At 39.2% G+C, this 23,098-nt stretch overlaps 1 protein-coding gene and 1 pseudogene across 8 annotated transcripts in view; one reads left to right on the top strand and one right to left on the bottom strand.

Annotated features, from left to right (window-relative positions):
* The window catches only part of Myo5a (myosin VA), a 167,654-nt gene that overhangs the window by 88,984 nt on the left and 55,572 nt on the right, over nucleotides 1-23,098 (bottom strand). For all 8 annotated transcript variants that reach the window (XR_015626373.1, XR_015626374.1, XM_087560520.1 and 5 more), the window contains 7 exon segments: nucleotides 19,679-19,835; nucleotides 13,348-13,491; nucleotides 8,972-9,053; nucleotides 8,111-8,218; nucleotides 5,439-5,545; nucleotides 2,557-2,822; nucleotides 1,364-1,445 (listed from right to left, as the gene is read on the bottom strand). Coding sequence is in view for 6 of the 8 variants with exons in the window: in XM_087560520.1 (XP_087416646.1) it covers nucleotides 1,364-1,445; nucleotides 2,557-2,822; nucleotides 5,439-5,545; nucleotides 8,111-8,218; nucleotides 8,972-9,053; nucleotides 13,348-13,491; nucleotides 19,679-19,835 (946 nt within the window). In the remaining 2 variants the exon portion in view is untranslated.
* Nucleotides 13,710-16,168, top strand: LOC148004249 (2-oxoisovalerate dehydrogenase subunit beta, mitochondrial pseudogene; annotated as a pseudogene).

Below are 23,098 nucleotides of genomic sequence, written 5' to 3'. Positions count from 1 at the left end.
GAAAAATGAGTCCTGTTATAGAAAACCTTAAGACTGTAAAGGTCACTTCTTCATTGTTTCACTGTATCAAACAGCTTTACTTGCTAAACAAACATGGTTAAATGTTTTTCAAAGTACTTATAAGTACTTATATTTTACAATATCAAACATCCTAAAAGTTAAAACTTTAGTCCCAAATGTACTCAACCCCAATCTGACTGCTTACAATCAGATATTTTAAATTTTCTTTGCTATTTTTTAGTATTTATTTCATATTTTAAAAGAATATACTAGTCAGGGGGCTGGATTTATGGCTCAGTGGTTAAGAGTACTGACTACCCTAGCAGAGGGCCAGGGTTCAATTCCCAGCACTCACGCAGTAGCTCACAATTATCTATAACTCCAGTTCCAGAGGATCCAGCAACCTTAACAGACATATATGCTGGCAAAATACCAAACAAAATAAGAAACAAATAAGAAAATCATTAAGAAATTTTTTAAAAAGAATATACTTATCAGAGGTTTTTGACTTTTCAATTTGAAATTTTATTTTGTCTTTGTTTTCTCCAGTTATTGGTCTTTATATATATGTATATATATATATATGAATAAATATATAAAAGGTTTCCATATCATAGAAAAAAAAGTTTGAAGACAAGCAGTATCTAAACATAGCACAGTATTCTGTCATAGCCGAAACTTCTTTAAAGGACTCAACAAAACCTACGAAATGAACTGTACTATCTCTAGCTTTACCAACTACAATGATCTTTGTTTTCTGTAAATAAAAAGAATGTTTTTCAAGCACAATTTACTATTTTACAGTATTATAGAAATGTATATACTAAAGGACAGATTATTTTGAGAGAAACTTAGCATTCATTTCAGGCAAAGAACTCTATTTAGATTGGGTGATTCGGTGGTGACAAGTCTGTAATCCAGTACTTGGAATGCAGAGGAAGGAGGTTAGCTCAAAGATAATATAGTGGTAGTGGGTATATTTTGGAATATACCCACTACCTCTGCCTCAGTGAAAAACAGCCTACTGAAAAGAAAACTTGTGAAATTCTGCCATCTTCCTAACACAGTAAATGGTGTTAGCTATAACCCCACCTACAGCTGGCTTCTAACAGCAAGTAGGAGCAGTGCTGGTATGCCCCACTCCCTACATTTCTCATTCAAATTATTTTTCCAAAATGTCACTATTCCAAATAAGAAATAACTGCTAAACATTTTTTAATGTTATATCAATTTGTAACATTGTTCCAAACTGTAAATCCAATATAAGAATTACAGTTCAGGAGTTTATTTCAGACCAAGTTTCTCAAAAAAAAAAAAAAAAAAAAAAAGACTAGGAATTCTATTCAAGAAAGAAAATTCTTACCATGTTGAATTGTTGCTGTAGCTTTTCATTTGCATAATTTATGCAGAACTGTTCAAAACTATTTATCTCAAATGTTTCAAATCTGTGATGCCGAAAAAGTAAGGTAGGAAGAAAAGAAAAAAAATAGTTTTAAAAAATATTTAAAATATGCACACTTGGAAGAGAAAAATGGGAAGTCTCGTAACATTTTTACATTTTCCTTTACATTCAGTTAAAGGTCTAAGCTGGAAAGACAGAACAGGATGAGCTCCGCTGAGGCGAAGCTGCCCTTTGTACAACCCTGCCTAAGGACCAGCAGCCGTGGGATTCTGAGGCTCATTTATCCTCCAGCAGGAAACACTAGAACTATGCTAAAGCCACAGTTCCTGTCCATTTATACTCCACATTTCACACAGAAGCGGGAGGTAGAAACAGAAGCCTAATAAGTTCTTCTGAAAAACTAAACCAGAGAGTGAAAATTAGCTGCCAAACAAGTTTCAACATTTACAGAAGTGTATTCAGATAAGGCAACTAGAAATGAAATTATATTTTTAGAAATTCAGTAACTTATCAAATGAGAGTCTGAAAACCAATTAAGTCTACCTATTAGCTTAGTAGAAGGACTCTGGAGCTGAGTTAACTTTTGTTTAAGCAAATGTGTGATTTTTTTTGTATCATTATACCTCCATCAAGATACTGGAATAGAAGCAGCAAACCACTGAACTAAGAACCGGACCCCATTTGGGGGAATTAGAGGAAGGATTGAAAGAGCTGAAGGGGCCTGCAACCCCGTAAGAACAACAATGCCAACCAACCAGAGCTTTTAGGGACTAAACCACTACCCAAAGACTGTACGTGGACTGACCTAGGGCTCCAACTGCATATGTAGCAGAGAATAGCCTTGTTGGGGCACCAGTGGAATGGGAAGCCCTTGGTCCTGCCAAGGTTGGATCCCCAGTGCAGGGGAATGTCAGGGTGGTGGTGGTAAGGGGGGGTGGAGGTGGGGGAACACCCTTATGGGGGAGGGGGAGGGACTAGGGGGCTTATGGACAGGAAATTGGGAAAGGGAATAACATTTAAAATGTAAATAAGAAATATATCCAATAAAAAAAAGATAGTGGAATAGAGAACAGAATTAAACAGTACTCAAGCAAACACCCCCAAATAAACAACTGCTTTCCAACAGGGTAGGCCAGCCGGCCAAACGCACTTACCCATAAATGTCCAGCACGCCGATGAAAGAGTGCTGCTTGACAGCTGAATGGAGAGCCTGATTGACATGGCCGACAATCCAGTTAAAGAGCTTTGCATAGATATGCTTTGCTAAAGCGTCTCGGGCATTTGTGGCCTGCAGCTTGGAGATGGGCTTGATGTACGTCTCTGTGGCGGTAGCTAGCTTTCGGTGGCAGAGCCAGTGACACATCTCTTCATAATCCACACCCATAAGATCACAGAAAATGATAAGAGGCTCGTGCTTGGGCTACAAAAGAGAATGTGTCGTTGTGTATAGCCAAATCAAAGAATAACTCCTGAAAAAGGTGACAAAATTCAGCAGTATTTCTGTTAAACGGACATCAACATCACTCACACCTGATCAGCATCTGGAAGTCACTTTGCAATCTCTGTAGGGCTCATTTTAAACAAAAAACTTTGTGGCTTTTCAAAGATTTGTCTGTATTTCTTTTAGGTCATATTCAATCACTCAGTCAGAAATCGGTCAACTAGTCATCAAATCTGTGCTATTAAACAAAAACAAGCATGGCTCCTGTGTGGTTTGAATGAGAATGGGCCTCAGCAGATCATGTATCTCAATACGTGATCCCCACTTGGTGGAACTGTTTGGAAATAATTGGGAGGTGTGTCATTCTTGAAGGAGGTATGTTACTGGGAGCAGATCTGGAGGTTTAAAATGCTCACACCACTCCCATTGTCTCTTTATCTCTACCTTGAGCATGTGGATCAAGACATAAGCTCTTGGCTACTCTCTTTACTGCCATGATTGTCTGCCTCTGCCATGTTCCTTGTGTGACAGCCATGGACTCACTCTCTGAAACTGTAAACCCCAAATAAATTCTCTCTTCTATAAGTAGCCTTGTTCATGATGTCTTATCACAGCAAAACCCAGAGAGTCTAGTCTTACAGGACATACTTACTGATGTGTGAAACACTGAAAAGAGGCAGACACAGTGCTGAGACTCCATAGGAGGGGAGTTAGCTCTATCGAGCAAGGCAGGGGACAGTTACCTTAGATCATCAATTAGGTTAGGAAAGAATAGCAGGCACTTCTTGGTCAAGAGAAAAGCTATCTAAGTTGAGGGTAACAGCAAAATTAAAAAAAAAAACAGCTGTAGTAGGAGGGAAACTAACAAGAGGAGGGAGTAAGGCTAAGTAAAGCAGAAAATGTACAAAATAAAGCCACAGAAATGGCTACTGAAGGTTTGAAGTAGACAGTCTGATGTCATTTGAGGGGCTTTCAGATTAGAATTCTTTAAGGACTAATGTATCCCTGAATCCCTTACATATCTTCTATGGATCTTATATGAACAGGTCTGATAAATACTTGTTTAACATGAACCATGTGATATGTGGGCAGGTGTCCATTATCTCTCAGTAAAAACTGAGGAAATGAGATCCAAGAGAACAAACAACTTGACAACAACCACATGGCTAGTTTATATCAGCATTGTCATTAAAACCTTAGTTTCCTGATCATCTCTGGACCCTTCCCAGAAGGTAATCACTTCAGATTCAAATCAGAACTTTCACTTACAGCACCTACCAAGCATGAAGGAGTGATATGTGCTACAGCATGGACAAACTTTGAAAGACCACATATCACATGATTCAATTTCTATCAGTGTCCAGGAAACATAACTCTATAGAGGCAAGATGTAGACTCAGGTTGTCTGAATTGAGGAGAGAGGAGTACACGTTGGCAATAGGTAAGATGTATGTCCAAGCTTCCTTTTGAAAGCATTTTAAGCTGGCTGTGGTGATGGTTGAACATATCTGTGAGCATACTCACACCTATATATTGGTGGTGGTAAGTAGATTATATCTCAATAGAGCTGTTTTTGAAAAAAAAAAAAAAACAAAAATCTGGTGCTAGGTGTGATTATGCATACCTGTAATTCCAGATTGTCACAAGTTTGAGGCCAGCCTGGGCCACAGGCAAGACTCAATCTTTAAAGGGGGGGGGGTGGTATTTTCTTAAAAGAAATTAGAATTTTAAATCAGAGTTGTCATTTTCTCCTTTAAAAAATACAAAGGCAAGACAGATGACTGAGTGAGTAAAAAAGCTTGCCGTGCAAGCCTGATGACCTACCCTGGGACCCAGACGAAGAGCTGGGCACGATGGCAATCATCTGTAACCCCGGCCCTCCGTGACGGAATGGAAAATGAAGACAGCAGAACTGGCCAAAGGTTCCCAGAGTAGAATACCATGAGGAGGTAGAATCGAGAGACCTGCCTCGGTGGGATGGAAGGGGTCAACCAACTCCCAAAAGCTGTACTTTGGATTCCACATGTGTGGCACACACACCAGCACTCACACACACACACACACCAGCACTCACATACACACACACACCAGCACTCACACACACACACACACACACACACCAGCACTCACATACACACACACAAACAAAAATAATGAGGCTGAGGAGACAGGTCAGCAGTTAAAAGTGCTTGCTACATAGTATCAGGATTGGAGTTTGCATTCAACAACACACAATAAGCCACTGCCTGAATCGCTAGCTCCAAGAGATCCAGTGCCCTCTTCTGGCCTGTGTACACATACAGGTTTGTGTGTTCCTGTATGCATATAAATGTGCACAAACACAGAATAAATAAAATAATAAACAAATATATGAAGAATTAAATCTACTGTAGATCTAGGTAGATGGCTCAGTAGATAAAGTAGACCTGAATTTGCCCCTCAGAACCATGTTCAAAAAGACTAACATGCTGGCATGTTACAAATACAGTGATTGCCTAGCTTGTGCAAAGGCCCCTAGCTTGTTCTAGCCCCAGTAGTAAAACAAGCAAAACCAGCAGACAGGCCACTGTCACACTGAGCTTGTTCTGAACTTACAGGTATTGTGCAGCTGTCTGAATCTCGAGACGCAAACCCAACATTGCCTAAGTGAAGAATGCCAGCAAGTATCCGAAAAATTCCCATTTGGTAAGATTCACTAATTCCTGAAATAGAGTAAATAAACAAGCACTTGATGTCAGAATAGCAACAAAATAATTATAAGAAAAATTTAAGTCTACTATTAATTCTTGATAGTCACATATAACAATACTTTGGAAGTTTCACAATGTGGGTTGTGGAGTGTGCCTAATACAGTCTTACATTTTGCTACATCACATAGACAAGTGACTTCACAGTCTATGATTTGGTTTTCTCATTTGAGGGAGGGGGATAATTCCTCAAAGAGTGTTTGTAATATTAAATGAAATAGTGTGCAGAACAGACCTGAACATGTTAGTTATTAAAAAAAATACTATTATCACATCCTAGATATGTATTTTATTAGTATTATTCCTATTATGCTAATATAATGCATATTGTAGTCCAATAAGGCTGATTTAATTTGGATTGTTGAATTTCTAATTAAGTACATTAATTAGAAATGAAAAAGATCCAAAAATTAGAAGTGTTCAGATGGTTTTATATCCCAGGGTAATTAGTGAAGATCCAAACACAGCACTGGAACAAGACCAGTTGGTTATTTTCTGGCTTTTACCAGATCTGGCTTCAATTTTTCAATAAAGAACAAAAGTTCTAGAATATTAAACAATTCTATAAGTAAAAGTGCAAAACTATTTAAAAACATTTTTATAAAGGGCAATTGAGAATTTACCTTATGGTAAATGGTTTTGCTATTTTCTACATTATGTAATGGCTCTTTCTTTCTCTTTTCTTCCTTCCTTCCTTCCTTCCTTCCTTCCTTCCTTCCTTCCTTTCTTTTTCTGAGACAAGGTCTTGTCTACGTAGCCCTGGTTGTTCTTTAACTCACTCTGTAGACTAGACTGGCCTCAAACTCTGAGATTCTCTTGCCTCTGCCTCCCAAGTGCTAGGGTTAAAGGAGTGTGGTACTACACATTTGTTGTACCTACATAGTAAGGCTATAATAAGATCTCATGTCCAGACAGCTTTCCTGAGCTTGTACAGAATGGATGATACCCTTTTCTCAACAGGGTTTCCTCTCCCCTGCCTGATCTGGGTAGTCTGACCCCCAATCTTCTAACTGAGGAGTGTCACATGATCCTTGGGGGAAATTACAAGTCCTGGAATCCCTCTCCGTGCAAATCAGACATCCATAGAACCTTAAGCCTCAGCTAATGAAACTTCACCCTAAGAAGAACACCTTCCTGCCATCCAATGTTCATATATATCTATCCCCTGATTCACCCAAATAAAGTGTATGTGCACAAGCTATTTCATTGAATACTGTCTGACAGGGCTATTCCATTGAATGTTGTCTAAAAGAACTGTGACACTAAGGAGCTGTAACACTGAAATCTTTGGAGAAGACCCCTACCCGACACCGCCCTCCAGCTTTCTGACCCCTTACCCTTCACCTTCCCACCTTCCCACCTTCCCACACCCCACCCCACCCCACCCCTATCATTCCCTGCCAGACCAGGATCCTGCCCACCCACCAGTTCTAAACTTTGCTACATCCTTTTCCACCCGGTGTGCAGCAGTTCTGGATGCCCCAAGAGAAGAAGCAGAAAATAGAAACACAGCACTGTACTGGCCTTTTAAAACTCTTAAGTAAAGCAATACTGTCTGGGACTTAATGGGCACATGGATCAATTGTTGGCCCTGCTAAAATGCAGATTCTGAGTCCAAAGCTTTATGAAGTGGTAGGAAAGTCTGCATTTTTAGCAAGTCTTAAAATTATACTGGTTCAGGACCTAAGCTCCTTTACTAGAAGGTATATCTCTAAATACCAAAATATAGTATTTGAGTTACTTCTATTCTGAGATTTTTATTTTATTTTAAAAAAGGACACCTTTAAAAATTCAACTTTAAATATGAACTGATTGGCATTCAGATATAACACTTTCAAATCACAAAGAGAACAGTGGTATCTGTTTCAAAAACACAGGAATAACAATATGTGCATGTATAAAATTCTCAAACAATAAGATTTTAAACTTCCTTTATCAAAAACAATGAAAACAGTAGAATACATGTGTTCTGTCACCATGCCAATTTAGTTTTGCTTCTTAGCATTTGTAAAGACCCTGAAGATAGCAATAAAGTCAGCGCATCAAAGTCTGCACTGGCACAGAAGCTGAGGCAGAGGGATTGCAAATTCTAGATCAGGCTGGGATATGTGGTTAAAACCTATTTCCACACATTACCAACAAGAAAGCCAAACCACCCAACAGCCAAGACCCCCAGAATGTGTTTACACAAAACCCACTTCAACTAGCTTCAAACCCTACATGGTTTTAAACATTTAAGCTAAAAGTTAATCTTACCTCTCTATTGCTGAAATATGGTTTTAAAGTGCAATTCAATAATCTTTGGTAAATTTACAAGGTTGGGCCACTATTACCACTATCTAATCCTAAAACCATTATAAAAAAAAATGACATGCCCATTTCTCTGAACATGTTTCATACATGTGAAATCTCCCAGCTTTGTTTACCACCTAACACAACGACAAACCAATATTCCAAACTAGGACTACTTGAGGCCAGATGACCAGCACTCCTAGGAGTCCCAGACTGAGACGACATTACCCAGCAGAGTGCAGGCCTGCCTGGTGTGTGCCATCTCCTTCGCATCGTCCACTCCTTCTATCATAGGGCTGCCTCCTTGCTTCGTGTAATGGAAACTATCTGCATTTCCTACAGCAAAGGAAAGAAAACGTTCTTAGTCTATGAGAAGGTTGGACTTCAACCCTACAAATATGTTGAATTATAGGCAGTGACAGCACACTGATTACACACACACACACACACACACACACACACACACACACACACACACACACACAGTTTAGAGTCTGCTCAGTGTACACTCACATTCTAATATAAGATTCAAGATTTTATCTTAACTGGTGAAATAAATAGTGCTTTTCTTTGGATTTAGTTCCAAACAAACTACTAGGACTGTTTCTTCTTTCATCAGAACAGTTTTCAAGTATATATAAAAACAGAGAGATGAGTCAGGCAGTGGAGGCACATAACTTTAATCCCAGCCCTTGAGACATAGAGGCAGCTGGATAGCTGTGAGTTCCAGGCCAGCCTGGTCTACAGAGCAAACAACAACTAAGGAAACACAAAGAAATCCTGTCTCAAAATGAAATGAACAAAACAAAGCAAACCCCAAGATAAACAAACAAAAATAGCAGGCAGAGAGGCTAGAACCTGAACCTATCTATTTCTTACCTACCTTAACCAGCTCCGACAAGGCCAATCCTGTACCCCATAGAGCCACCCATCCCTACCATGGGGGTTCTAAAGCCAGATGTAGACCTCCAAGAATCATTTTCTTCATAAATATTTTAGTATGAAGAAGGAATTCTTTTTACAAGCTTGAGAATTCAACACTTAACAGAAAAGAACACCAATACAAGAAACGTAGTGTCACATGCATACCTAACCGCAGCATCTTAAACTCAGGTAGCTTTGCCGAAGCACAGAGCTGATAGAAGATATGGTAGTTTCTCTCCTCTTCTGCCTTTGAAATAAGAAGAGTTTTCAGTTGTGGTATTTTAATATAAAACTCAGGAAAACCCATGATAACCTAAATTTTAATATTTAATTATCTCAGTAAACCCCCACATTTTATAAAACTGATTCAAATAATTAGCCCTTAACGATTTAGAGTATAGCTAGGTTATTTACAGTATAGCAAGATAGGAGGATGCCTTGAGGCTTGAGAATTGAAGCCAGACTGGGCAAAGCAGTAATACTCTGTCTCTTGAAAAATAACGAGTAAGTAATGTACATGTACTGGTCATTCAGTACAATACAAGCTGGCAAGGATTTTAAGGTTTTTAGTGTTACAGTCTAAACCCACAACCTTGGTCGCCCTAGACAAGTGTTTCCTATCAATGCACTATATCTCAAGTCCAATTTTGACCTTTTATTTTGAGACAGTCTTGTTTAAATATCCTGGCTCTGAATCACTCTGTAGATCAGACAGCCCTTGAACTTGTGAGTCTCTGGATTCAGCCTCCAGAGAGGTCTATACCACTGAGACTAGCTTAGGAATGTTTTCTGAATTAGTGAACAACTTGATAGATAACCACGATCATTAGACACCAGTGATTCTGGGGAAACTAAAATAATTTTTTGGTGGGGTCACCATGATTTTCTATTAATAACTTCTAGATTCATAGTAGTCTTAATACTGTCAAAAAGAGAATAATCTCTTCCTTGCCATTTTAGTGATGATCTCTTATGACTATAATAAATCCATAAACATACTGTCTCTATACATTTATATATTATAAACTTTGTAGTATGATATATATATTATATATATTTTCCTATCAACAATAATTTGATGAAATAAAAATAATGATTTATACTCTATGATCGAGTTTTAATATTTCCTTAGTCTTCCTCTACAGACACACCTAGAGTACAGTTGCAAAAATTACTGCGCATACGAAGCTGCAGACTAAAATCTAGTCAGCACAGTTTTAGATTTTGCAGTATATCCATGTCAATAAAGATTAGTGATAATAAGGTTAACGGAATTCTTAAAACCTAAAGGCATCAGTGACTACTGAAGGGACATAGGACACTGAACAAACATACCAATGATTGATCACAAGCACAAGCAGGCAAGAGGTCAGGTGGTTCAGCACACAAGACACTAGAAAAGCAGGTGGGTCTGCAGAAACACCATGGTCATCTTCGTACAGCATGGCTAACGCTTGGCCTACCTATTTTGACTGTAATTAATTGGCCATAATGAACATTCTCAATGTTCTAGACTCTAGAGACTGGGGAGCTGCAAGGCTTACTACCACACCTAATGGTAAGGATTAAGCCTTACCACTCCTCAGTAGGCAGTCCTAGCCTCCAGTCAACACACTGACCAAGGTCAGTCTCCCACCTTTGTTACCTTTGCTCACAATCCTACAAATTTCTTTTTTCAAAGATTAATGTTTACTTTATGTATATAGGTGTTTTGCCTGTATATATATCTATGTACCACATGTATGTGGTATATATAGAAGCTAGGAGAGGGTTTGAAACCCCTGGGACTAGAGTTATAGACCGTTGGGAGCCATCATATATGTATTGGGATTTGAACTCAGGTCCTTTCTTAACCTCTGAATCATGTCATTAGTCCCACATTCCTACACATTTCTACGTGGACTCCATCCATTTCTGTTTCATTCATTCTTTTTTCTCACTAATAGACAATTAAAAAAAAATCCTCTATGTGAATAATACTGTTGTTTGTAACTTAAATACTAGAGTAATAAAATACTAGAGTAATAGTGGAGGGCAGTTATTGCCTTACTATCAATATCAAATACTATAAGTTTATACATATCAAGTAGTATAATTTATTTAAGATTAAGTATTTAATCAAGCACAATCCCAAAGTCAAAGCCAGGGTCTCTGGGCACTCCAACTCATGACTCTTGGTATGTGCTAGACAACTTCAAAGCCACAACAGACTTGGACAATAAAAGATTGGACACTGCCATTTAGAGTATTTGAATTTTAATGATGTGGCATTCAGCATATGGGTCACTGAAACTCTGGGTATCAGTATGAGGTATTCAGTGGGTCACCAGGAACCACATACTGACTTTTTTTTATGATAATCTACACTGTCTAGTGTGCCTACAATATATGATTATACACCAGCTAGTGCTATAAATGTGTAACATGCTCCCTTAGAAAGGAGCAACAATTTAAGTGTCAACAAAATCCTTCACTAATATTCAACTACGGTTTTGGTGGCAGTTTACAACCAGGTTACAAAGATTTTCTTTTAGCTCTGTGGCAGAACAGAGCTGGGCTGAAACATCAGGATTAACAGGCAGAATGCCAGTCTGCACAAGAGTGCTGGAAGCCCTTCCTTACTGTGTTTCTTCTAAAGAGTATGTCCACAAAAAGCCTTGCCTGTTGGAACTTGGGACTGATATTATGTAAATATTCTATAATAGATCGGGGCCACATGGCTCAGAACTTGCTGAGTTCTTTCCTCGGCTCATTAGCCCACTTCCATTCCTTGGATGTTTTTCCTTAATGAGCTGTCTGTTTCTATTTCTAACCATGTCCCTTCACAATCCTTTGCTCTAGGGTACAAGAGCCTAGAATCGGGTGCCTCAGAACTTAGATCTGGAGCTCACCACTCCTAAGCACACTTTTCCTTTAACTGTCTGACATCCATGCCTAGCTTCAAAGGCCTGACTTTTCTCTATCTCCCTCTTCCAGGTGGCTGCTAAGACTCTGAGCTTTCCTCAATTGATGCTTTACTTTCAAACTTTAATAAAATTATCCTCAAGCCTCTGAGTCCATTTTTCAACTATCTTAATAAGGCTAAGAACTCAAAGAAATTCCTCCTTTATAATTTCCATGATAATATTACTATCCTACCCAAATAATGTTATATCCTAAGAATCAAAAAGAAGGAAAGAAGACAGGTATATTTTTTTTCTTGAGCAAAGTTCAAATTGTAACTCTTTGAAGACATACATAAATGCTTTCTTAATCAGTTGGAAAATACAGAGACAAGACTAAATAGCACCTCTTTTTAACTAACCTTTTCAATAAGCATCTTACAAGAAAGTCAAAACCACTATACCAGATTCATAAAAACAAACACTGCATTCTTTCTGTTGTACATAGAATACAGATTTAAATATAAATAAATGGATAAAGAAATATAAATAAATGTATAATACATGCACATATATAAAACAACATGAACACTCACCATGAAAGTACTATAGAGACTATGATGAGGAATAGCATCTAAAATAGGGCATGGTGAACAGGAGGTCATGGAGTAGAGCAGATGTAACATGTTTTCTTTAACATGCATAATCTAACTTTAAGATATAGACAGATATGCATACACATATATATGAATGAAAGCAGACCAGCAAGAGAAAGGAAGGACAGCAGAGAGTAGAGGAATGGTATGGAGCTAGGAACAATTACATAAATGTACATGGATAGCATAGTGAAATCCATTATTTTGTACAGTAACTGAAAAGTTAATAAAATGTGAAACATTACACCAACACCAGTGCCCACTCTCAAGGACTATTGAGTTAAAGAGGTTGTCCCTACTTCTGACACAGCAGTTTGCCTTTCACGTGGTTCCAGCCAAGTGTGACTTATAGTAATACTGTGAGAATATGCTCAAGAGTACTATGAAATAAAGTATATCATACTAGCAGGCAAGGGCTCTATTGTTTAGTATGTCTTTTTCCTTGGGCATAAGGTGATCTTCATCTTGGAGAAGAGATTATGTTGGCCATGGAAACTAACTGAGCAGAATGCTAAAGTAGCTGTGTGTAAGGTAGTAGCAATGAAGTTGAGATATACCCTAGTAGAAAGAGGGAAACTGGGGTCACAGAAGCTTTAGTGCAGCCATTACTTTTTGCTTTGTCTGCTCCAGAACAAATGATCTTGGGAGATATTAGGAAACAAAAAACAAAAACAAAAACAAAAACAAAAACACAACAACAACAACAAAACCCCAAAAACCTGAAGGTCAACTGAAAGGGGGCTCTACGATGCAGCTTCCATGAGATTGTAAACCATTATGGGTGGAATTTTATGGTGATAGACCTGCTTTGGGGTTAACCATCTATGTAAATAAGCCTAATAAACTCATTGGTTAGTCAATTAGACTCCCATAATTTTTATTCTGTCCTTGGTGCCTTCTTTTGGGTGTTTGCGCTTATCTCCCCAAGAAAACTTTACATAGCAGTAATTATAAAATCATCCTAAAACACGCAAGTATTTGAATATGTGCACATCTGACTTACCTGGAACACCACTCTGGATTTCTCTAAAAGGTAAGTTCTCATATTGGCACCGATGATTCGATATCTCTTGTCAAAACCAATTTCAATATATTTCCCAAACCGGCTGCTATTATCATTCCTGGTTGTTTTAGCATTTCCAATTGACTAAGAAACAAAAGAGAAAACAAGATCTTAGAAAGTCAATGCATGGCATTTACAAAGCTTACTCAGAGAGAGAAGGAATAGAATTTAACTCTTCCATTTTTAGTGATTCTTTTAAGATGAGAACCAATTCTGCCCCTGTAGGAGGCACAAGTGTCTGCTTTGCCCCCAGCTGCACTGGTAGATACCAATAATCTTTCTTCGCCTTGTTATTCTCTGACATGCCTTTCAGAAGCAGAAGGACTGATGAACACAGCGGTGGTGAAGTTTTCCTACACCATCTGGGGTATACAAACATTCATGTGAGCAAAGGGCTGGACTGGAGCTGCCAGAGCAAAGCCTTGTTCTTAGCCTCCAAAAACTCAGAAGACTGCCTTACGTAAGTGAAATCACTAAGTCAAAAAAATATTCCTGAAAATGCTGGTTTTGTATAAAAGGCCTTTTTAGAACTAGGCAGTGCTATCATTTATCCTATAGCAACAAAGGACAAATGATACTGCTTATAAGCAGAGTATTAGTATTATCCATTCTACTAATTGGTTACATTTTGAGGCAGCAGCTCACATACCACAGGCTAGCCAGGAAGGAGTCCCTTATGTAGCTAAAGATGCCATTAAACTTACATCCTCTTGCTTCTACTTCCCAAATGCAGAAGGAATAGGCATGTGTCACCATGCCTGGCTTTATGCACTCAATTTAAATGCTATTTCCAGAAACAAGAAGTAAAAACATGTCTCTTTCTTGTATATATTGTGACTGTGTGTATGTGTACGAGTACATTTGTGCAGTGGCACTGTACATGTATGTGTGTGTGTACATGAAGCCCAATGGTTAATATCAGTTGTTTCCACTTTATTTACTGAGGTAGGACTCAACCCAAAGCTTATTGACAATTCAGATTATCTAGATACCCATCTTGCCCTTGGAATCCTGTCTCTACCTCCCAAACACTAGAATTACAGGCAGGCCACCAAAAATAGCTTTTCTTTATGTTTATGTTTTTATGGTTTTTTTTTTGTTTGTTTGTTTGCTTTGTTTTTGAGACAAAGTATATGGCTATCCTAGAACTCATTATGGAGACCAGGCGGTCCCCAAACCCAAGGATCCACCTGCCTCTGTCTCTCAAGTGCTGGGATTAATGCCATGTGCTACTACTGCCTGGCTAAACCCAGCATTTCAATGGAGGTGTTTAAGACCTAAAGTCTAGTTTGCATGCTTACAGGGTAAGCACTTCATCTATCGAGCCACTCCTCCAGAACCCATTTGGGTTTTGTTGTTGTTTTGGGTTTGTTTGTTTGTTTACCTGCTTTAAAGACAGACAGGGTCTCATGTGGTCCAGATTCATTCTGAACTTGCTATGTAGTTGAGGATAACCTTGAGCTCCTGATCCTCCTGCTCTGCTGTAGAGTGCTAGGATTGCAGGCATGTGCACAAGTCTTTGTTCATGTTAAGAAGGCCCTCTTCCAAATGAGTAACATCTGCAGCCCAACATTGATTTTAATAGTTTTATCTAACTTGTAAATATTTTCAATCAAGTACTGAGAATGTAATTTTCTACCAAATATTGTTCATAACCTTAATTTTTTGATGGCATATGTCTGCTTTTTAACTTAATGACATGCTTCTGTAACTCTTTTAAGTCAAAACAAAAACAATAGTGTAGTTAGAAGAGCAAGCATTCACATAATACATATATTAAACATTGTATAACTTGATTCCAAATAAGATTAATGTTTATCCCTTGTGCAAAGTCTGTTAGGATCAGTATATGCAAACCACAGCAAACAGAGAGATGTGAAAATGGTATAGACTGTTAGGAGAGAGAACAAGTTTCAGGGATTAAAAAAAATAGGACCCTAGCTGGCTGTAGGAGTCAACATACTTGATCCTCTTATTAAAGAAAATGAGTTAGTATTTAAAAGAAATATAGTGCCATAATTTGTGTTGGTTATGATGATACTATTAGAATTTGGATTATCACTTTTAAAACATTTTGGAAAAGGAATAAAAATGACTGAAAACTACCTAGCAAAATACAGTGATTTAACATAGCTTAGGATAATTTAACTAGACAGACACTTACTTAGAAATTATAAACTCAAGTGAGCGTGTGTGTGTGTGTGTGTGTGTGTGTGTGTGTGTGTGTGTGTGTGTGTGTGTGTTGGCTGTGTTTTAATACCCAACGACATTGCTGTATAAGCAAACTCAGAAAATAAACCTTTCACTCAATGACAAGGGCCTTGGATTACTGACTGGCCAAAGATCCTACTGCAATAGTAGTTGGTGAAGATATTGCCTTTAGTGGAGTTCTCTGATGTACTGTTCATTTATGAGACAAATGTGGAAACGTCTTAAGAGTCCACTGTGTGAACAAGGGTTTAAAAGTGGAATTGATCACTGGTGCTGCTGCCATTGCTGAAATGCAGTTTGCAGATTATGCTTTCCTTGCTTTTGATCAGATTGGAGCTGCCAAATGTCACTACTGCTCTGGGTTCTTTTCGATTGTGGAGGCCTCACCATCAGGCTCACAAGTCTTTTTTTCATTCTCAGAGACCTGAAGTCTGTTTGCCAATTGCTCAGGGACGAGGGTTCTTATACCCAGAACCCCTTTCCAAGATGAAACACTTCTGTTGTCATAGAGAATAAAAAAAATCCACGTACATTTTTTGAGCCTAAGTAGTATTGTATACTTACATTCTATACCATTTTCACATCTGTCTGTCTGCTGTGGTTTTAAACATTTAAAGAATAGCAGTAGTGTAACAGGTTCTCATAGTACTGTGCTCTGCTGCAAGCTAAAGCCATCCAGGCAGGCAGTGATGTAACTTTGGTTGTCTGGGGCACACAGGTTTATCAGATTTGAGAGGTGGCTTCCATGGCATGAGAAAAACTTGGTGTGATTTGTGAAATTGCTGATTTGTGGACTAAAGTGCCTCAGAACATAGATATATTTGATAAGTTGGTGTTTAAAACAAGGTGCCTGAAGCTGGAGAGTTAGCCTACTGGTTAAGAGCATTCCCTACTCTTGCAGAGAACCTGGATTCAATTTCCAGCACCCACATGGTGGCTCACAATCAACTATAACTCTAGTTCCCAGGGATCAGATGCAGTCTTCTGGGCTCTATGAGTAATGCATGAACATGGTATATATACATATGATAAAGACCTATCCATGTAAAACAAAAAACAAACATGTCAGAATATGTGAAGAACAAACTAGAATGCCTGCTGACTAGTCACAGGGCTCTTGATGGGTGCTTCACATCCAAGATCAGCTCCATAGTCCAGGAACAAAGCTTTTAAACCTACAAGCTCCCATTTCCAGAGTGTGTGGATATGATGCTCTTATTTTCTCATGTTTTTAGCCATTTTACATCCCAGACAAATGGAAGTACTGCAATGCCCTCAGAAGATAATCAACTACTGATCACAAAGAACACCAGGGAAGCTGTGACTAGACATGGAAACATTTTCAATTCTTTCATATTGCTTTAGACTTATCTCCTCTTAAGGTTTTAGCTTTTTGGAATGAACTATCATGGGTACTGGCTAGAGAGTTGCAAAGTACTTATTGTACTAATAAAAGTGGATTGATTTCCATTGGGTATTTTAGAGTAACTTTCTCAAGTGTTCAACAGATGGTAATTTTATGAACTGTTTAATGACTATAATTATTATGTATGGTTGTTGTACTTTTAAAAAGAAGTCACATTGCAAAAAAAATCTAAAATGTCTTTTTGTGAGCAGACTGAATCCAATCAGCGATGCCCACATGTTTATGTAGTTAAGATTGGCGTCGTGTAGCTAAGAATCACCTTGAACTCCCGATTGTCTCACAACCTAAATGCTGGGATTACGGGTATTCAGCCCTACTTCTGCCTTCCATATTTTATTTCAATCCTTTAAATTGAAACAACCTGTTTGCAATTGCTGAAAAATTCTCTATTTAACAAAATTCATTTATTTTTATTTTATATGTACATGCAACGCATGTGTGCTTGGTGCCAGAGAACAGAAGGCAGTAATATATCCCTTGGAACGAGAGTTACAGGGACTTGAGAACTACTGTGCCAGTGCTGGGACCCAAACCCAGGCCCTCTGCAGGAGCCACTCTTACTGCTCCTGCCTCAGTCTCCACGCGCTGTGAGCAGTCATGAGCACTGGCGACAACAAGAAGTACTCCTGATTGCTGAGCTATCTTTCCAGCTCTGAATCTTTTCTACTTTTTGTGTATTAGGAACTGAATCCAGGATCTTGTAATCAAGCCCTTTACCACTGAAGTATATCCCCCAATATTCCTCTCTCAATGAAAAACTTCTTGATCTAAATGCAAATAAACAGTAATACAGAAAGAGGACATTTATTCATTTTTTTAAAATCTCAACAAACAAGGTAAATTCCTCCTAGCCGCTTTTCATTAAAAAAACAAACAAACTGTGCTTGTTTTAAGTTTTAGTATCATTCCTACTAACAAAACTCAGATTTGTACTGCAGACAACAAAGCAATGAGCCTTCTTTGTAATAGTTAGAGCATAGCCCCTGACATATTCTGGAAGGGCCATGGGGACTTATTCCCGTGACAAACTCAAATTCTAGTTTTGTATGATCTAGCCTAGAAGACATGAGGTTTCTTAAAGCTTTGCAATCAAGATCTCAGGATATTCTAATATTAGGAACTAGAATGCCTTAGGGCTCTGTCAGATACTAGGAATCTGTTGTCATGGGGAATAAAGTGAATAAAAGTCTAAACTTAGCTCTGCTGTTTGTGAACTCAAATTAAGAACTGGCTCCACAAAATGTATGACTTCGATATTAACATCAGTAACATCTACTACTTATATACAAAACTAAATCCTTTCAAAATCTTAATTTTAGATTTTACTACTTTCCTTTGGCACAGCCATCTGCTTCTTCCTGCCCATGCTATATCAGGAATCTCGATTTCTCCTTCTTCCTGTAGCACACCTAGCTTTGGAAGCCTCTCTGCTTCCTCAGAGTATCCTGTCTAGGTCATGCAGGAATGGAAGTTCTGCTGTTCTAAGGGTAGCATGTAGACATATGTCACAGCATTGTTTTAGAGATGTTACACACAGCACTGCAAACCAGGCACAATTACCTCTGGGCAGATTACTGCAAAAGCCACTTGTACCAAGGTGCATCAGGTCAATTTTAGCTCCATCTGTGTTTCGGTAATAAAGAAAACTTGGCAGAGGAAAAAGACAGGAATAAAATCATGCCCATGTGAATTTTTAACAAGAAAGGTTTGTTTCTGCATGTTCTGATTTCTATTTAATGAAATCTATTTTTCTCATTTTCTTATGAAACTCTAACTTTTCTAAAGTACCATTATTAACAAACAATACCCTTCCAGCTAGAAACCTTCAGAAATCAAATTGTCATGCATCCAATTCCCTTGTCTTTGGCACAGCCATTTCTACTTTGAATATGTACTTGGCTTTGGTTTGGTTTTCTGAGGCAGGATCTCACTTTGCTGCCCAGGCCTGCCTCAAGCTCATGGTGATCCTCCTGCCTTAAGACCTCACACTGCTGGGATAACAGGCATGAACCACCACACCCAGATGTTTCTGGCTTCTGAAGGTATCTTATGTTTTCATATTTCCTTTCTCAAGAATTTATAATTTTGAATTTCTTTACTATACTTTGTGGTATAATATATTTATTTTTTAAAAATAAAAATGCTCATGTGATTAGGGTTTAGGTATATATAACTTGGACTTTGGAAAAATTAAAATTTGTAGCTAAAGAGCTTGAACTATGCATAGAAAATGTACCATGGACTAGTGTAATGGAACTCATTCGTGCTTGAGTGAGCGCGATCCTGATTTGGAAGGAGTATAAACAGGAACCCAGGACTGGGAGGAAATGAGTAACTTTACCCCGGACAAGGAACAGTCAGTATGAAGAGCTGCTGCCTGCTGTTGTAGGCAGAACTCTCTCTCAAAGTTAAGAGGCAGAATAATGGTGTAAAGTAGATTTGTCTACAGTAGAGTTTACTTGAAATGGCCACCATACAGAATTTTCAGCTTTCCTAGATCTCTTACTAAGATACAGAAAAGTATTTCCTTAACTTTAGTGGCTGGAAACCCTAGACTTTCTGACAGGTACTATTATCAATCAGCTTGTTTCTTAATTAGAGACTATAAAAAAGGTGGAAAATGTTCTGTCTTACCTCCATGATGGGGTTGGAGGCCAAGACCTTTTCCTCAACATTGGCCTCACTGGCAGAGCCACTTACAGTTGCGAAGTACCTCATGGCATACTTAGCCGAGACTGTCTTCCCTGCACCTGACTCTCCACTTACAATGATGGACTGATTTCGTTCGTCCCTGTAAAACAAATCAAAGTGATTGCAGTGTGTCCACTTCCGGACATGATCACTTCTGCGCCTTTCGCCCTGAGGAGGCAGAGTGTGAAGGCAAAGCAGAAGAATGACTACTTATAAACAGGACAGAAAAGAAGGACAAACATTAACTTAGAATCGAGTAACTAAGGACAACTTTGTATTACTGGCATTCTGAATTTTCTGCATCTCAAACACAGTAGTTTATTCATTTGCATTAGTATTTTATAATACTATTGACACCTACCACAGAAGAAAAGGGGAATATTCTTTGGCTCCACAACAAAAGAATTTAGGGGAAAATGTACTTAATTAAAATTTTATAAAATTATTTGAAATATTTCAAATTGTCCATCTGTTAATGATCTTTTAAACAGCATCTCCCATAAGCTACCATTTGATGTTGGCTAATTTCATTTTAAAAAAAATCATTCCAATAATTGAAACTTTTCTCCTCCTCTTCTTCCTCCCACACCTCTTCTTCCTCTTCCCACTCCTCTTTTTCCTTCTTCTCCTCTCTCCCCCTACCTCTTCCTTCTCTTTTGGATTTTGAGACAGGGCTTCTCTATGTATTCTTAGCTGTCCTAATCCACCAGCATTTTCCTCCAGAGTGCTGGGTTTAAAGACACAGCAGGATCAGGTCGGGGGAGGATGGAGGGAGAGGGTGCTGGGAGAGACAATTGGAATGGGGGATGGGGAGAAACAGGCGTGGGAATTTCAGGGGGAAGTAAAGACCTAGTGTAGTGGAAACTCCCAGGAACCTCTGAGGATGACCCTAGGGAAAACCCCTAGTAATGGGGGGAGTCTGAACTAGCTATCTTCTGTAACCAGGCAAGACTTCCAGTGGAGGGTTTAGAACACCAAACGTTCAACCTATAATGTGTCCTGCCTGTAGGATGTGCTGGGGTAAAAGTGGCACAGAAATTGTAGGAGTGGCCAACTAATGACTGGTCTACCTTGAGACCCATGCCATGGGAGGGACCCCACCCCTAACACTGCCTGGAGAGGGTCAGATACCAGAAGCTGGAGAGCTCAGAGAAAGACCTAGGATAAAACCAAACATAACCAGAAAAAAAAGTCAACACAAACAACCCAAATAATCCAATTAAAAAATGGGACACAGAGCTAAGCAGTGGATTCTCAACAGAGGAATGTCAAATGGCCGAGAAGCACTTAAAGAAACGCTCCAAGTTCTCAGTGATCAGAGACATGCAAATCACAGTTCTCAAGTTCTCAGTGGTCAGAGACACGCAAATCACAGTTCTCAAGTTCTCAGTGGTCAGAGACACGCAAATCACAGTTCTCAAGTTCTCAGTGGTCAGAGACACGCAGATCACAGTTCTCAAGTTCTCAGTGGTCAGAGACACGCAAATCACAGTTCTCAAGTTCTCAGTGGTCAGAGACACGCAAATCACAGTTCTCAAGTTCTCAGTGGTCAGAGACACGCAAATCACAGTTCTCAAGTTCTCAGTGGTCAGAGACACGCAAATCACAGTTCTCAAGTTCTCAGTGGTCAGAGACACGCAAATCACAGTTCTCAAGTTCTCAGTGGTCAGAGACACGCAAATCACAGTTCTCAAGTTCTCAGTGGTCAGAGACACGCAAATCACAGTTCTCAAGTTCTCAGTGGTCAGAGACACGCAAATCACAGTTCTCAAGTTCTCAGTGGTCAGAGACACGCAAATCACAGTTCTCAAGTTCTCAGTGGTCAGAGACACGCAAATCACAGTTCTCAAGTTCTCAGTGGTCAGAGACACGCAAATCACAGTTCTCAAGTTCTCAGTGGTCAGAGACACGCAAATCACAGTTCTCAAGTTCTCAGTGGTCAGAGACACGCAAATCACAGTTCTCAAGTTCTCAGTGGTCAGAGACACGCAAATCACAGTTCTCAAGTTCTCAGTGGTCAGAGACACGCAAATCACAGTTCTCAAGTTCTCAGTGGTCAGAGACACGCAAATCACAGCAACTTTGATATTTCATCTTATACTAGTCTAAATGGCTAAGATCAAAAACTCAAGTGATAGCACATGCTGGCAAGGATGTGGAGCAAAGGGAAACGTCCTCTATTGCTGGTGGGAGTGCAAACTTGTACAACCACTTTGGAAATCAATTTGTCAGTTTCTCAGAAAACTTGGAAGAGTTCTACCTCAAGATCTAGCAATACCTCTCTTGGGCACATACCCAAAAGATGTCCTACTATACCACAGGGACACTTGCTCAACTATGCTCATAGCAGCTTTATTCATAATAGCCAGAAACTGGAAATGACTTAGATGTCCCTTACCTGAAGTATAGATAAAGAAAATGTGGTACATTTACATAATATAATAATATTCAGCTATTAAAAACAAAGACATAACAAAAATTCCAGGCAAATAGATGATCTTCAGAGTATCATCCTGAGTGAGGAAACCCAGTCCCAAAAGGACATGCATGGTATATGCTCACTTATGAGTGGATATTAGTCATAAAGTACAGGATACCCATGCTATACACTACAGATCCAACGAAGCTAAACAAGAAGGAAGGCACAAGCAAGGATGCTTGAATCTCACTTAGAAGGGAGAATAAAATATTCATAGGAGGCAGAAAGAGGGAGGGAACTGGTTGGGAGAAGGGAGGGAGGGAGAATGGGGGTGGTTAGGACCAGGTATAGGGAAGGACAGGAGGGATGGCCAGATGGTCATGAGAATGAATGGAAACCTGCAAATGACAAGGGTGAGGAGGTGGGGGCATCTCTAGGAAGAGAAAAGAGGACCTGGGATAAGGAATCAATGACGATGTCAGCTGTGACTCACAACATTGGGGATATGGAACCTGAAGAGGCCACCTCCTGTAGCCAGGCAGGAACCCCAGTGGAGATATAGAGATACCAATCTACCCACAAAACTTTCAACCCAAATTTTATCCTTTCTACAAATAATGCAGGCACAGGGGAGGGAGCATGGACTGAGGGAATGGCCAAACAATAACTGGCCTAACTTGAGACCCATCCCATGGGCAAGCACCAATTCCATAACACTATTAATGATACTCAGTAATGCTTGCAGACATGGCTGCCCTCTAAGAGGCTCCAGCCAGCAGCTGACTCAGACAGATGCAGACACTCATAGACAAATAGTGGATGGAGCTTGGAGACTCTAATGGAAGAAAGTAGAAAGGACTACAGTCTCTAAGGGGATAGGAATCCCACAGGAAGACTAACACAGTCAACTAACCTAGAGCCTTGGTGTTCTCAGAGAGTGAACC

This window comes from Rattus norvegicus, chromosome 8, assembly GCF_021556685.1.
Source record: "Rattus norvegicus strain SHRSP/BbbUtx chromosome 8, alternate assembly SHRSP_T2T, whole genome shotgun sequence".
Classification (NCBI taxonomy): Eukaryota; Metazoa; Chordata; class Mammalia; order Rodentia; family Muridae; genus Rattus; species Rattus norvegicus.
This window is presented reverse-complemented; position numbering and strand designations above follow the sequence as displayed.